Source organism: Mytilus edulis, chromosome 1 (assembly GCF_963676685.1).
Source record: "Mytilus edulis chromosome 1, xbMytEdul2.2, whole genome shotgun sequence".
Lineage (NCBI taxonomy): Eukaryota > Metazoa > Mollusca > Bivalvia > Mytilida > Mytilidae > Mytilus > Mytilus edulis.
The window spans coordinates 565,138-580,468 of record NC_092344.1 but is presented as its reverse complement, the minus strand read 5'-3'; the positions used below and the strand labels follow the sequence as shown (position 1 = coordinate 580,468).

Sequence of the window (15,331 nt, the reverse complement as noted above, 5' to 3'; positions counted from 1 at the left end):
CCTGAAAAGTAAATATATCATGTTAAAAAAAACCTTAAGCCTACAGGAAACTTGTTCCAGCAGCTTACTTCATGGTATATTCCTATTTCCAGAGAAATACTGACATCTAAATCCCCTGCACTTGTTTGCACCTGTCCTAAGTCAGGAACCTGATGATCAGTAGTTGTTGTTTGTTCTTTTGTTACAGAAAACCATCAACATACTGATGTTTGCTTGTGGTTTATAAGTTTTTCTAGTTTTTCATTTTTTTATTTAGATTAGACAGTTCGTTTTCCCGTTTAAATGGTTTTACACTAGTCATTTCTTGTATGTGTGTGCTTTTTTGTTTATATGTAGCTGTTTCAATGACTATATATTTATACATTTATAACCCAATATCTCCTCTTTTTTTTTCTTTTTATTTTTGTTAACTGTTATAATCTTAAATAATGCCCAAATTTTCTTGTAATTGTTCAACATTTGTCGATCTTTGGGCCTTTTAAAGATTCCTTTATGGTATCAAATTTGCTCACTGTTGAAGGTCATACGATAAAATGTAATTGTTTACATTCTTGTCTTTTGTTCTTTAGGAATACAGAACTTATAAATCATTCAGCAACCCTTATTTTTATATGAATGATATTCACATTTCATCTCGCTAGATTAATCAGTCATGAAATGGAATAGTTATAGGTGTCACTACTATACAAGGTGCTGATGGGTGACTCATAAACCTCAAACAAACAAAAAATAAATAAAAATTCTGACCTAGCATACAACATTCATATAAATTAAGTAGCATACATTTATAATTACCTCCTCTTGGTTACAGGTTCTGTCACCAGGGACACTGTCCTCATTGGTCTCTTGGGATATGTCACTCAGTGTAGCTATTTGTTTGAGTGTCTGTTCTGTATCCTGATCTACAATATCCTGTTTAGAGGTCAAATCGAATCCTTCAGAAGGTTGATCTGTGTTCTGTACAGAAGTATCAGCAATTTCACTTGGTTTGAGATTATCTGCAGTTTTTCTGAGGTTCTCCATTTCTGAATCTGAATCAGAGGATTCTGGGTAATCCACAATGTTCACAGGTTTGGATACCTTTTCAAAATTGGCATCAGAATCAGAAGTTTCTGAATAATCAACAAGTTGAATTAACCGTTTTTTAGTTTTATCCTTATCCACAGTAACCTTTAAATTTGTTTTATAATGACCTTGAACTCCTTCCATTCCTGTGCTTTCTTCCTCATAAGCACTATCATGTTTTTCTTCTGATATTCCCACATTTTCTGTAGTTTTTAAATTATTTACTATTGCCGTAACACTTTCAGCTGTAGCTGTTTTGCCATTTACAGAAGTCAAAAAATCTTCCGTCCTTCTATCAGAAGCCACCACATCTAACTCCTCCTCTTTTTCTGATCCTGTATGATTGGCATTAGACAATTCAATACGGTCTATGTTTACGCCAAACTGTTTCTCACTGTCAGAATCTGCATTTGATATTTGATTTGTATTAAGTTGACTTTTATCATGACATTCCTGATCTTTTTCTAGTATTATTGTATTGGTTTGTATATCAGTGTCATCATCTTTTTCTGAATTTGTATTTCTATATGATCCTGAATCATTATCTCCATTTTTCATATTTTCATCTTCCACACTATTATAATCTTGATCCCCTACGTCATCCATCCTTGTTGAAGATTCTAAATTAGAGTCCTCTATCTTGGTGTTTATTTCTACATTTTGTGTCCCCAAGGGAGATAATACATTCTGACTTATCTCGGTATTGTCTTCTATAGATTTGTGTATGTAATCATTATTCTGACCAATGTCTGTATTGGAATATTCCAGTGCTAAATCTGTGTTCTCTCCTTCTACATGACTGTTGCTAACCTGTTCTACATTGAAAGCTTCTGGAGAATTTACTTGCAAGTCACAAACTGGTTTTACGTTCTGATTATCCTGTTCATTTGATGTCTCTTCAGAACTTTTCTCTGGACTACCCAGCATGTTAGTGATTTTATTATCAATAAGCTCTCTATATGTCAAGTCTTCTAAATTCTCATTGTCCTCTGAATCATTTTGTGATTCAGTATCTTTTGTTTCGCAAGTTTCCCTGTTTTTTGCATTGTTTTCTAAAATGTTTTGCCCCTCTTTACTAGTAGAGGTCACAGATCTTTTACAATTTGCCAATCTTTCCTTAAAACGACTAAAATCTTTCCAAAAGTTTTCATGAACATTGTCTGACAAAAACTTATTCCCACTGTTGTCTTGTTTATCATTCTTAGAATTCTTGGACTTGGGACTTGAAAGCGTATTTTGATTGTCAGAAGTTTTTTCTACAGACCCACTACTTGAAATATCCTGTGCTTCATTCTCTTTTTTCTCATTACCAAAAGTGGTAATATGAACATCAACAATATTTACCCCAGATGTATTAGAGATAGGTGTCATGGTATTTGTTATTAAACTTTCTATTCCAGGTTGTGCAGACATTGTAGTATCAACATTTTCTAGAAACTTCAAATTTTCATCTAGTGGAACACTGTTGATATTTAAAACATTTGTTTGTTTACACTCGCTGTTAGCTATAAGGCTAAGTGATTTACTAGACATACAACTTAAGCTTGAAGTTGTGCTTGTAGTTTCTCTTTCAAGTTCACTAGCACTAACCCGTCTTACAATCTCAAAGTTATGTTCCTTAGGCGTCACTGGAGTAGTTTCTGCTTTTTTGTTATTTGAATCTTCCACAGTTGCACCCTTTCCTCTATTCAACATAGCCTCTAATATTGGTGACTGAATATTCATGTCCATTGGTTGAGCCACAGACATTGTAACAGATCCAACATTACTTTCAGGACTTGGAAGAATGGTTGGTGCAGAATTAGTATTTGTGACCGGAAGCAAATATCCTTGTGAACTTGAACACGTTGGTACTGTGTTCATGACCAATGGGTCAGGGACAAATCTAAATGGACCAACAACAACATTGCTGGTAGTTGTTGCTGTTTTTGGCAGTATTGTAACATTTTGTTTTGGCATCCTTGGAGATATGGCTGTGGCTGTAAATGAAGGCGTACCAAAGGCTATTGGTGGTGTTTTTTGAAGGGCAGGAGCAATTGCGATTGGTTGGTTCAAGTTAAGTGTTGACGGAGTAATTGAAGGTGTATGAAACGCTACTGGTGTATTAATGTCAGGAACCATTGCCATTGGTTGGTTTAAGCTAAGAGTTGTATTATTCTGCATATTGGAAGAGTTTGGTAGAATAATTTGTCCTGGTTGCAATGTTGTGTTGTGAACCAGATTAAATGATGCGGGACCAGTAGATATAACATTTCCCATAATAGAGGTATTTGCTATTGGTCCTCCTTGTAACATGTTTCCAATATAATTCATTGGTGCATGACCAGTTGTCTGAGTCAGTGTCAAGCTGTTCCCTGGTAAGATTACATTGTTCATTGCAGAAGTATTTGGACTATTTAATGGCAAAATGTTAGTTGGCGCTGAAACTTCTGCAGACATAACTCGGGTAGAATTTGTAAATGTGACACTTGTATTCGGAACTGCACGTTTTATATTCATGCTAATGCCACCATCAGGCAAACTTGTAAAGCCTATTGTTTGTGAAGATTGTGGCATACTAGGTACACCAACAAAGGATTGACCTTGGTTCATGAGTGCTAAAGAGTTTGTATCTAGCGAAGGCTGATAAGTTAATCCTTGAATTCCAACAGGCTGGTTTATCTGTACAATGTTATTATCGTTTGTGATTCCTTGAACACTAAATGATGGAGCACTAATAGTTTGAATGTTTGTATGGCCACCTATTGTTTGAATGTCAGTCTGACCACTAATTGTTTGAAACCCTAAAGTCTGAGCACCAAATCCTTGTACTAATGTATTTTGTGTATTCACTGTTTGAATAGCCAATCCCTCAGTGTAACTTCCTTGTAAAGTCTGAACAGCTTGAGGTAGTATTTCCTGTACTACCATATTCTGAGTATTCATTGTTTCAGCTTGCATGCCTGGTATTGCTATGTTTTGATGATTCATCGTTTGAACTGCCATTCCCTGAACATTCATTTGTTGTAAATTCATATTTGCAGCACTAAATGTCTGTACATCCATTGGTTGCTGTGACACACCTCCTAGTCCTTGTATCATTACATTTTCAGTACTGCCAGTCTGAATTGAAGGAGAACAAATGTTTTGAATAGAGAGGTTTGAAGCACCAAAGTTTTGTACTACTGACGGATTATTCAAATTTTGTACAGGAAGTGATTGAACAGCCATTCCTTGACTAGCTAAATTCACAGAGTTCATATTCTCCACAGGAACACTATTCATTTGATTAGAAACAGTTAATGTTGAAGCACCACTTAATTGCTGAACTGGATTTAATTCAGATGATTTTCCAGTTTTAATTTGTCCTAGATATAATAGTTGATATGCTGAGTTTTGTCCTTGTTCATTCTGTTGCTTTTGTATCGATGTAACAGTTGTGGATGTCTGCGAACTTGTAAATGATTGTACTAATGGCACTGTTGGTTGTGTTGTTACCACTATTGTTGTTGTTGACATGAGACTTGGCTTGGCTGATGCAGGACGTGTAGGTCGTTCTTCTTTAGATTTATTAGACTTGCTAAAGGCTGTTGGATTCTGGTTTAAAAATGTGGATGATTTATCTAGCACTTTTGATAAGGACTGTAATGCATTTTGAATGTCAACCTGTCGATATTTTGGAGGTTTTGAATGGCCATCAGAAGATGATACAGATACTTGACTAGCTATTGGTTGAGCACCGAGATTAAGTGTTGGCTGTGTTGATAAATCACTTTGTTTTATGCTTTGCTGTTTTGTTGATTGGATCATATGGTTGACAAACATGTATCCATCATGTGACCCAATATTTTGAAGTTGAGGCTGATAGTTAGAGGTTGTGACTGTTGTTGTTGTTTCTGTTGCTACTGGTGACGGACTTGAAGGTTGAACTGTTTTCAGTTTGTGTTTATCCTGTAACAATTTAGTTCTGTGTCCTTGCAGTTTAGATTGCATGACCATATGGGCTGACCCAGGAATTAACAAGAATCCTTTAGACACTGCTTGTTGTTGTTTTTTCTGTTGTTCCTTTAACTGTTTTTCCTTCAATGCCTCCTCTTGCTGTTGTCGCATTATCAATTTAATTTTAGCAATGTTTATTTGTTCTTCAGTCATTCCTGGTCGTATGCCAACTTTTGTCATCACCTGACTGGCAAAGTTTTTGGAATCATCACGCTTGATTTTTAACTGCTGACCCGGTTTTGTATTTTGAATAGCTTGACCGGGACTTGATCCAAATGCTACGTATTGAACAGAATTATCCTGACTACTAGTTTTTGCTGAACTTTCTTTCTTCTTTTTTGGAACTAATCCTACACTTTCCTCTTTTGATGGTTTTAATAAAAGCTGTGAATTTATTTTTGCATCCTCTGTACCAATTTGCAACCAGTCAACAATACTTTGAAGCTCCTCTTTTGATGGCTGTCTACTTCTGCGAGCTGGAGTAGCGGTTGTAACACTTTGTTTGTCACTGGTTCCTTTTGGGTTATTAGTTACTTCTTTAGATGTTTGAAGCTGCTTACTAGGAAGGCTTTTGTGAAGAGAAGATTTGTTTGTTGTGGAAGATTCGTTAGCGTTACTCCCAAATGAATGTTGGAATGGTGTCAAAGTTTTATCATGTGATCTCTCTGGAATGATTCTTGGGCGATGATTTGATGTTTTGCTTAAATCAGTAGCAGAACTCCAGGCTGACATCTTACCAGGTTCTGAGATCTGTCGCTCTAAAGACAAAGTTCTAGAACGTTGGACTTGTTTCTGATGTACATCAGAAGAACTGACCTTTGATTTTTGAACTTTTAACTGGTCTACGGAAAATGATCGACTCAAATTTTTTTGATGTTGAACCAAAGCACGCTCAACTTCTTTTGTAGTAAGTCCAGGTACATATGGTATTTGGAAATTTCCATGCGTTGAAGGGGGTGGCTTCTTTGAAACTAGTGTTGCAGTTTTAGTCAGTGCTTGCATCTGAGGCATATTTTTGGTTGCTTCCAGAAGTTTGGCAAAGTCAATGGTTTTTTCTGGTTTTACTTTTGGCTTTATTGGAGCTTCTGGACTAGACTTTGTCATGTCAATTGGACTTCCTTCAATAGACATAGTTTTAAGTTTTGCATATGGAATCAATTTGGATTCTCTGTTAACAGCAGGTTTGCTTTGAGTGGCAGTAGAAGTCCATGGTGATTTTGGCGGAGAATTACCAGTGGGTGCCTTTGCTGCCTGTTTATATGGTGTAAACTGTGTAGTATCATCACAGTAATATTGCATCAGTCCATCTTTAACAGAATCAGACATTTTCTCCTTTGGAGACTTTTGTGTTTCTTTGGAACTGTTAGTCCCTTTTTCCAACATGAACTTTTGACAAACAGGAAACAGTTCTGACCACGACAAATCAGGGTTTAAGTAGTATGGTCTAAACATGTTTAATATTCGTTCTACTTCATACAGTGTTGCCAGATTTACTTCTCCATCATGAGTTATTCTTCTGTCCTTTCCTTTGTTCATTTTTTCTTGTCTTTTAGTTGAAGCTTGGTTTAATGTTTTATTCACATACATTTTTTCCACTAGATACATGTTTGATCGAGAAGGATTTAAGGAAAATGCTGTTAAAGCACTAACTTTTGCTGCTTTCAGATTGTTCATCGCAATAATATTAGCCAATTTTTCACAAGTTGCGGCCATTGATATTTGCTTCTCTTTAACACCGTCCATGTTGTTGTGCATCATCTCCTGTTCACACCCTCCTTTGTCCAAATTAATGGCATAAACACACAGATCAGTGTACAGTTGGCGTAACTTTGTACCACACTGAAATAATAACAAAAATGCACTTTAAATTTTATACTAAATGTAACTTATCAACATCAACATCTTTTAATTTGTGTATAATGGTGGGTGTCACTATTGGAGCAGAACTGCTGACCCTCAAGGAGAACCAGAGTTCATCCATGATTTTTGGTTAAGTATATGTTGATCAATCTTGTGTTTTCTTTGCATTTTTGTCTATTTTCATATATTTCAATATAACTTGTATAACATTGGTTGTAATAACTGAAAATTGTTCTATTTACAAAAGGGACATAACTCAAAATTTGTGAAAGTGATCATACCCAAATTTGAACTTGATTTGTGTTTGTTGGTAATATGCACTGTGTATAAGTTTTATAACATTTGATTGAGGCAAACTTGTAAGACCACAGAAACTAATTTTGGGTGTACAGATGGAGGTACAGATGGACAAGAGTTAAACCTAATGCCCCTTCACCAAGGCAGGGGATATAAAACTATTCAAAATTTGTTCATTTAGTCAATAACTCTGAAATAAGTCCTATGATGGTTTCATTCATTCTGGAAAGCTTTTGTTTTCTGATTATCTTTAACATTTACAAGCATGCAAAGTATCTAAATATTTAAGTACTTCAAATACTTAGACCTAACTAAAATAAATACATCATACATACCTCTTTTTGTAAACCAGTAACTAAGACACCAATTTGTTCTGTTTTACTGGACAATTTTGCTATAGACCAAACATTTTCCAGGAACTTTGCTCTATCCCTGTCAGCCATGTACTGGTGTCTAATCCACAGCTTCAGTAATTCCTGAAATTCAAATGTAAACATATTTAACATTTTGTGATAAATAAAACATCAATTTTGTCACGAGATCATACAGAACAGCAATCATATATTCAAACTCAGATTAAGTATAGAAAACAGAAATATATAATATATGTTGTTTATACTACATGCATGGAAGATAATCTCTCATAAACAAATTGGTATATGGGTTTTCTGTCTTTCAGCTTTTGTAATCAATTTGTGTTTAGACCTCCATATTCTGTATTTCTCATCCCAAGTCAGGAGCCTGTAATTAATTGTTTTTTGTTGTTTGCTGTTTGTCATATTTGTTTACTGATTGTTGCTTTTTCTTATCATTTGAACGGTTTCATATTTTGTCATTTCGAAGACTTTATAAAGAACAAAAGCAAGGCTAAAAGCATGTACAACAAATGATGCCCTATCTTCCAGTGCACCTTCCATGTCTGTGAACTGATATGGGAGATCTTATAAGGGTTTTATGTTCTAAATACATGTTCTCCAAGTGTCAAACATTTATTTTGTTATTTTAATGTTAAAATCAGCACAATATCAGATCCAATTCCAACAATCAAATTTGAATGAACAACCACACAGACTTGGGGATCAGGCCTCACCTTTGTACAGCAGTTACGATCTGGATTGATCCAGTCTTGGACGAGAAATATCTGGACAAGTCTGACACACAGTTGTTGGTTACTTTCCTTTTGTTCAAGTCTGTTTATTATCTTGATACCAGTATGACATATAATCTGTTCACACTAAAATACAAAATTGTTTACATTATTTCTATAGTAATTTGGTGGATGTTCTTTATATTACAAAGTTCTACATTGATACATACTTTTAAAGAAATCGTATATCTGATACAACAATGTTTTTGTAGACATTGTTTTGCAAGTCTTGAGAAATAAAACACAAAATGTATTCCACCTAATTGTCGCTTTGTAATCTACTCCAGATATCTGTTGGTCATTTACAGTAAAGTTATGGACAATCTAATACTCAAACTTTGGGATTTTATATCAATAAAGATACTAAACTTCAGACTTTTAATATAAATTTACAACTTCATTTTTTATGTAAGCTGTTACATTGAGAGTGCACCATTCAAAGTGTATAACATCAGTGTACCACTGTCTGCCTTAGAATCATTTTCATAGCACACTGAGTTTAAGTAGTTCTTTCCACATTATTTCTTTAAGAAAATAATTGAAATGAACTGAAGATGAAGTTTCAAATATTTTTTTAGTATTATAAAAGAATTCAGATGCATGATCAACACTTACACATATGCACTTTAGTTGTTAGAGGTGGTCTCTTGTGGAGAGTTCTCTCATTGGCAATTATACCATATCTTCTTATTTTTATAGTTCAACTTTTCACTTAAATACTTTTTTATTACTTCTTTGTTTGTTTAGGCAATACAACTGTTTTAGAAGGCATTGTATGGAGACAGAAAACAACAGAACTGTTTTTTTTTTATCAAAGACTGGACTATTATCAAAAACCTTAAATGTGCTTAATCCTCAACTATAAATGAATGTGAAAATATTAATTTTCTTCCTGCTATTGTGTATGATTGTTTTATGTAGTCTTTACATTTGTATAACTGCATATCTTGGAAACATTCTTACCTCTTCCTGTAGTTTGTCCATGTGGTTAAGTTTGTGGAGTAATTTAAACTGCATCTCTCTCAGATCCAAATCATCTTTAAATGGTTCATACTTCACTATACAGTTGCATAGATTAAGAGCAAAGTCCTCACAATTCTCTAGGATTAACATTTCTACACGTAGTTTTAGTATCAATGAATCTTCTTTTCGGACGTAATTAGCTATCTCATCCAATCTTTCCTTCACTTTTCTTTCTTTTTCTAAAACAAACGAATTAATTTAATTATCATTTTTTATTAAATTTATATTTTTATGCATTTTGTTTCATTCAGAGAATAAAGAAATGATTAAAAGAAATACTTGAGGCTCTAAAAGGCCAATATTGTTCCCTTAGATCTATGTCAAATGTCAACAATCATGACAAAAGACCAATGTTCAAGGTCAAATTTCAACAATCATGACAAAAGACCAATGTTCAAGGTCAAATGTCAACAATCATGACAAAAGACCAATGTTCAAGGTCAAATGTCAACAATCATGACAAAAGACCAATGTTCAAGGTCAAATGTCAACAATCATGACAAAAAACCAATGTTCAAGGTCAAACACTCAATTATCAGAAAGGTTTCATTGAAATTTAAAATCATCAGAACTTTATAATTACTTCTCACTATTCAGATGAATGAAAGAAATAAAAGTTCAATATCAATATTAACCGTATCATAGACATATATCTCTTCTTTATCTTATATTAAAAACATTAATCTTAATTAAATAATCAATAATAACATTTCCTCATGTTACAAAATAAAAAAACATATGTTAGAATAAGGAAGCTATACATGCTATATGCATAAATACAGTCTGTCAAGATACTCATAGTACTAAAAGGAAAATAACCTGAATGTTGTAATTAGATATATAAAATGATTGTAATATTTTTTCTGTCTATGAAGAAATAAGTTATAACATCAAAATTTGGTGCATACTGAATAGTAGCAGGTTGTTTTAAAGTGTGTACCAAATTTTGATGCTATTTCTTCATAGACAGAAAAAATATGACAGTCATTCATTACAAATAAGTAAATCATGAGAAAATGTTGATGATGGTCACATGACAAAATTATGTCTATGAGTTGGTAGACAAACCACTGTCAGCCAATCACAAGATGTGTTACATCCTAAATTAAATTATTCTTACATGTCTATACAACCACTAATGATCTTCTATTTACAGAAATCAATAATATCATTCTTAATTTCTCAGTTCTAAATTATTACATGTTTTTTGTTTACTGAAAACATTGCTGTTTAAAACATCCCACAAATAACTTAATGACTCTTGAGACTTCCACAATTTATGACATTCTTTCACAAATGACTTAACTATCCAACTTCTTCGTAATTCAATTCAGTTAGTTTAAAGGATACCAAATATTGTGGATTGAGAAAAAAAAGTGTTTTTTGTCGATATTTGATTTTGAGGATCTGGTGAAGTCTGCCTACAATCCTTTAGAAAACGTGTGAACTTCATGAACATTTGAATTTGTGATTAAAACACATTCACAAAATCAACAAAACTTGAATTCCATGAACAATAATGAATTCTCTGTACAGTTCATAAAAAATTGGATGTGTCTATTAAATTTATCCACAACATGTCTATTGATGTACAAATGTAGAACATGATGTGTTTTGTGTTTGCTATGGCATTGAAAGATAGAATGTTGGTGTTTTAAGCCACTTTAAGAATAAAATGTATCTGTTATTACATTGCAGCCATTTTTATTTTTTTTTGGTGGAGGAAGCTGGAGTGGCAGAAGAAAAACACTAATTAGTCAATTAAGATTGTACTTAACATGTTGTAGTTGAATGCAATTGCCATGTGACTTGTTTGCTTTCACAACCTAAGTGTGGCCACTCTACAATCTCTACAATGGCATTAATCGATTGATTGGGGTATAACGCCAATATTAGCACTATTGGCTTTTTTGTGGAGGTCAGTTTTTATAAGTGAAGGAGTGCTCTTAGAATTCCAACCACAAACCTCAGACAAAAGGTTATCCTTATCAATTAGAATTTGAGTTGAACCTATGGCATTGATATATGTCTGACACTTACATGACCCAGACTATAATCATAATTTTAACAATGTAATGCAAAATTATGTCAATACCAGAAGGTCATGTTTGAGGTAAAAGAAAGGATAAAATAAAAGAAACATTGACAATATATATATCTTTAGGACACTATGTACCTCTTTGAGATAAAATATACATCTTTGACCTGCAACTGTTTACTTTTTACACATTGTGACTTAAATGGAGAGTTGTCTCATTGGCACTCATACACCATCTTCGTATTTTTATCTTTAGGACAATATTCATGTATACCTCTTTCTGTCTCTTCTGTTTCTGTATCACTCCCAGACGATTCCTCTTTCTCATCTCCAGACATAATTTTACTGAGAATTGGATCTGTCCATGGATTTTCCATCAGAGGAGTCAACAACTCAAACCTCTTAAAACCAGTATTAACAAGGTGTTGATGTGTATTGGCAATGGTTTGAGAAAAGTTAACCTTTCCCTGGTCATCGTCAGGTAGTTGCTGCCATTTTATATTAAGCACAACTTTGGCACACAATCTGAAATAAATCAATTTAATCTTGAAATAGTTAACTTTCTGTACAATGGATTTAAGAAATATAAGACGTTTGTCTGACTTATAAATTATATCTCAGGTATGATGTATATAGTCTATTGATAATGAATATCAGTAATTTCAATTTTAATGCATTTTGTTTACAGAACGATGTTATAAAGTGTGCATTCTCCTTTCATCATATATTATACAATAATCCAACTTCAATAAATATTAAAATGTCACTTTTTTAAAGTTGACCAAACAAGTGAAACTGCGAGCTACTGCTCACTGATGATTCCCCGCCCAAATACTTGATGGTAAACAGGAAGTTGTTATACAAACCCTGAAACCTAATTTCAGAAATCCTTGTATTGTAGTTCCTGAGAAAAATGTGACAAAAATTTTCAATTGCATGTCATGTGTAAAATGATGTTAGTGTAAGGATATTGTTAAGTTTTGAATCTGAAAAGGCATCACACAGTTTATATATATAGCATTATAGCTGACTTATAAACCTTGAAACCCAATTTCAGAAATTATCTAATGTAGTTCCTGAGAAAAATGTTGTCAGTGTTTGGTAAACAGGTAGTTAGTGTAGACTGTCTCTGGCAGGACACGAGACACATACAACTTACAGAAATATATGTATACATGTACACTGTCTCTGACAGGACACGAGACAATATAACTTACAGAAATATGTGTTGGTATAGAGTCGGGCTAAGACTGTCTCTGAAAGGACACGAGACAAATACAACTTACAAAAACATATGTAGGTATACATCTACACTGTCTCTGACAGGACACCAGACAAATACAACTTACAGAAATATATGTAGGTACATGTACTACGTCTCTGACAGGACACGAGACAAATACAACTTACAGAAATATATGTAGGTATACATGTACACTGTCTCTGACAGGAAACCAGACAAATACAACTTACAGAAATATATGTAGGTATACATGTACACCGTCTCTGACAGGACACGAGACAAATACAACTTATAGAAATATATGTAGGTATACATGTACACTGTCTCTGACAGGACACCAGACAAATACAACTTACAGAAATATATGTAGGTATACATGTACACCGTCTCTGACAGGACACCAGACAAATACAATTTACAGAAATAAATGTAGGTATACATCTACACTGTCTCTGACAGGACAGAAGACAATATAACTTACAGAAATATGTGTTGGTATACATGTACACTGTCTCTGACAGGACAGGAGACAATATAACTTACAGAAATATGTGTAGGTATACATGTACACTGTCTCTGACAGGACAGGAGACAATATAACTTACAGAAATATATGTAGGTATACATGTACACTGTCTCTGACAGGACAGGAGACAATATAACTTACAGAAATATATGTAGGTATACATGTACACTGTCTCTGACAGGACAGGAGACAATATAACTTACAGAAATATATGTAGGTATACATGTACACTGTCTCTGACAGGACAGGAGACAATATAACTTACAGAAATATATGTAGGTATACATGTACACTGTCTCTGACAGGACAGGAGACAATATAACTTACAGAAATATATGTAGGTATACATGTACACTGTCTCTGACAGGACAGGAGACAATATAACTTACAGAAATATATGTAGGTATACATGTACACTGTCTCTGACAGGACAGGAGACAATATAACTTACAGAAATATGTGTTGGTATAGACTGTCTCTGGCAGGACATGACGTCAAGGTCTGGTATGTATTACAGAGCTGAGATAGGGTCATCCATAGTATAACAATCTGGTCTCCATATTCTGATACTCCATTCTCTGCCTTCTGTAAAATCTGTTCAGAAAATACAAGTGTAATTACAGCAGTGCAACTTTATAGTAAGTACATATAGGTTTATCATGTGTTACCATTTCAATAGTGTACCTTGTGTGGTCAGTCCACAATGTCAAGGCTAAAAACATATGCAATGTCCTAATCAGAAGGCATTTACAGAACATGCAGTATTAAAAAATAGTTAATTTCATAAAAACAAGACAGAATAGAGTTCATATTTTAAGTTACAAAGGTATAATAAAATATACTACAGAAGTACAATGTACTTGTGAAACTCAACCAATCAATAATAATCAACTTTCTCGTAGCCACTTTTTTCTGAGGTCATGTCATTTGAAATCGTTTAAAGGGTCAATAGCTGTCAAATTTTTCTTTTATGAATCCGACTCAGAATTTCATATTTGATTTATCATGTTTATAACATACTAAAATGTATTTCAAATAACAACAAGTCTAATATAAACAATTATCAAGGCATGGATTCATTTTGTGTGTATTTTGGTCTAGACATCTTATTAGCCATCAAGATAACCTCCGAAGACAGTTGACAGTCAAATAATCTGCATACAAATTGTGATAATGTGCAACAAGAAATAACACTTCACACATACATACAATAATAATATTAAGAATGGAAATGGGGAATATGTCAAAGAGACAACAATCTGACCAAAGAGAAGACAGCAGCCGGAGGCCACCAATGGGTTTTCAACGCAGCGAGAAAATCCCACACCCGAGGTGGTATCAGGTCCGTTCGCACCCAATACACTTTCGCACCCTACACATTCGCTCCTCGATCATTTGCACCCTAAAGGTTTGCACCCAATTTTAAAGCAAATTCTAGTTGAATAATTAGAAAATCATGAATGTTGTTTAAATTGCTTTGATGTAAATACTGCATGTATTAAGCTTGGTATGATTAAAAAAATTGAAGATTTTAACTGAAAAACACATAAGATAATTGTTTTTACTGTGACAGCTTGAAAAAAAACATTGTCAGTATCTCACTTTATTTTGAAACAATGATAAAAAGTTATAGAGTGGGGCGCTCATTTTCGCCGTGGACACAATTTCGCCGTTTTATGATTTTGAGGTGTAAACACTTCAAAGGATGGTTGAAAATAAAAAAATATGCCGGTAAATTATATTTTTATAACAAATATGATAATTTTTGAAAATGAAACCAAATTTTGGCGCTAACCGCAAAGGACCGAAAAACGGACAACGATTTTCAGACAATTTCCTGAATGAAAAAAACGATTTCAAAGAGGTATTTCTTGAGTAATTCTTTGACTGATTGCCCTAAATTTCAGTTTTTTTTTTACACCTTTCAAATGTCTGCTATTCATCTATAATGAAATTTATTTGATACATGTTGTTTAAAGCTGCAGTTATTTGGTTTTAAATAGATGTGTAACAACGGCAAATATGTGTCCCCCGTTGACAAAACATCAGGAAATTTCAAACACCCTTTAATCCAACATTTCAAATGATTTTTCTCAAAACAAACACGTTTTAAAGCTAAGAATATTTTGCATTTGAAGTTATCTTCATATAAAA

General features: G+C 33.7%; 1 protein-coding gene across 2 annotated transcripts in view; it reads right to left on the bottom strand.

Annotated features, from left to right (window-relative positions):
• LOC139520995 (serine-rich adhesin for platelets-like) overlaps positions 1–15,331 on the bottom strand; it is a 30,444-nt gene that overhangs the window by 13,837 nt on the left and 1,276 nt on the right. The window contains exons 2-7 of one of the 2 annotated variants that reach the window (XM_071314125.1): positions 13,629–13,771; positions 11,683–11,933; positions 9,311–9,549; positions 8,291–8,434; positions 7,536–7,676; positions 784–6,882 (exon numbers count right to left, since the gene is read on the bottom strand). In XM_071314125.1, coding sequence (XP_071170226.1) covers positions 784–6,882; positions 7,536–7,676; positions 8,291–8,434; positions 9,311–9,549; positions 11,683–11,933; positions 13,629–13,771 — 7,017 coding nt within the window. The remainder of the gene's footprint in view (positions 1–783; positions 6,883–7,535; positions 7,677–8,290; positions 8,435–9,310; positions 9,550–11,682; positions 11,934–13,628; positions 13,772–15,331) is intronic. The other variant, XM_071314133.1, reaches the window with a different exon arrangement.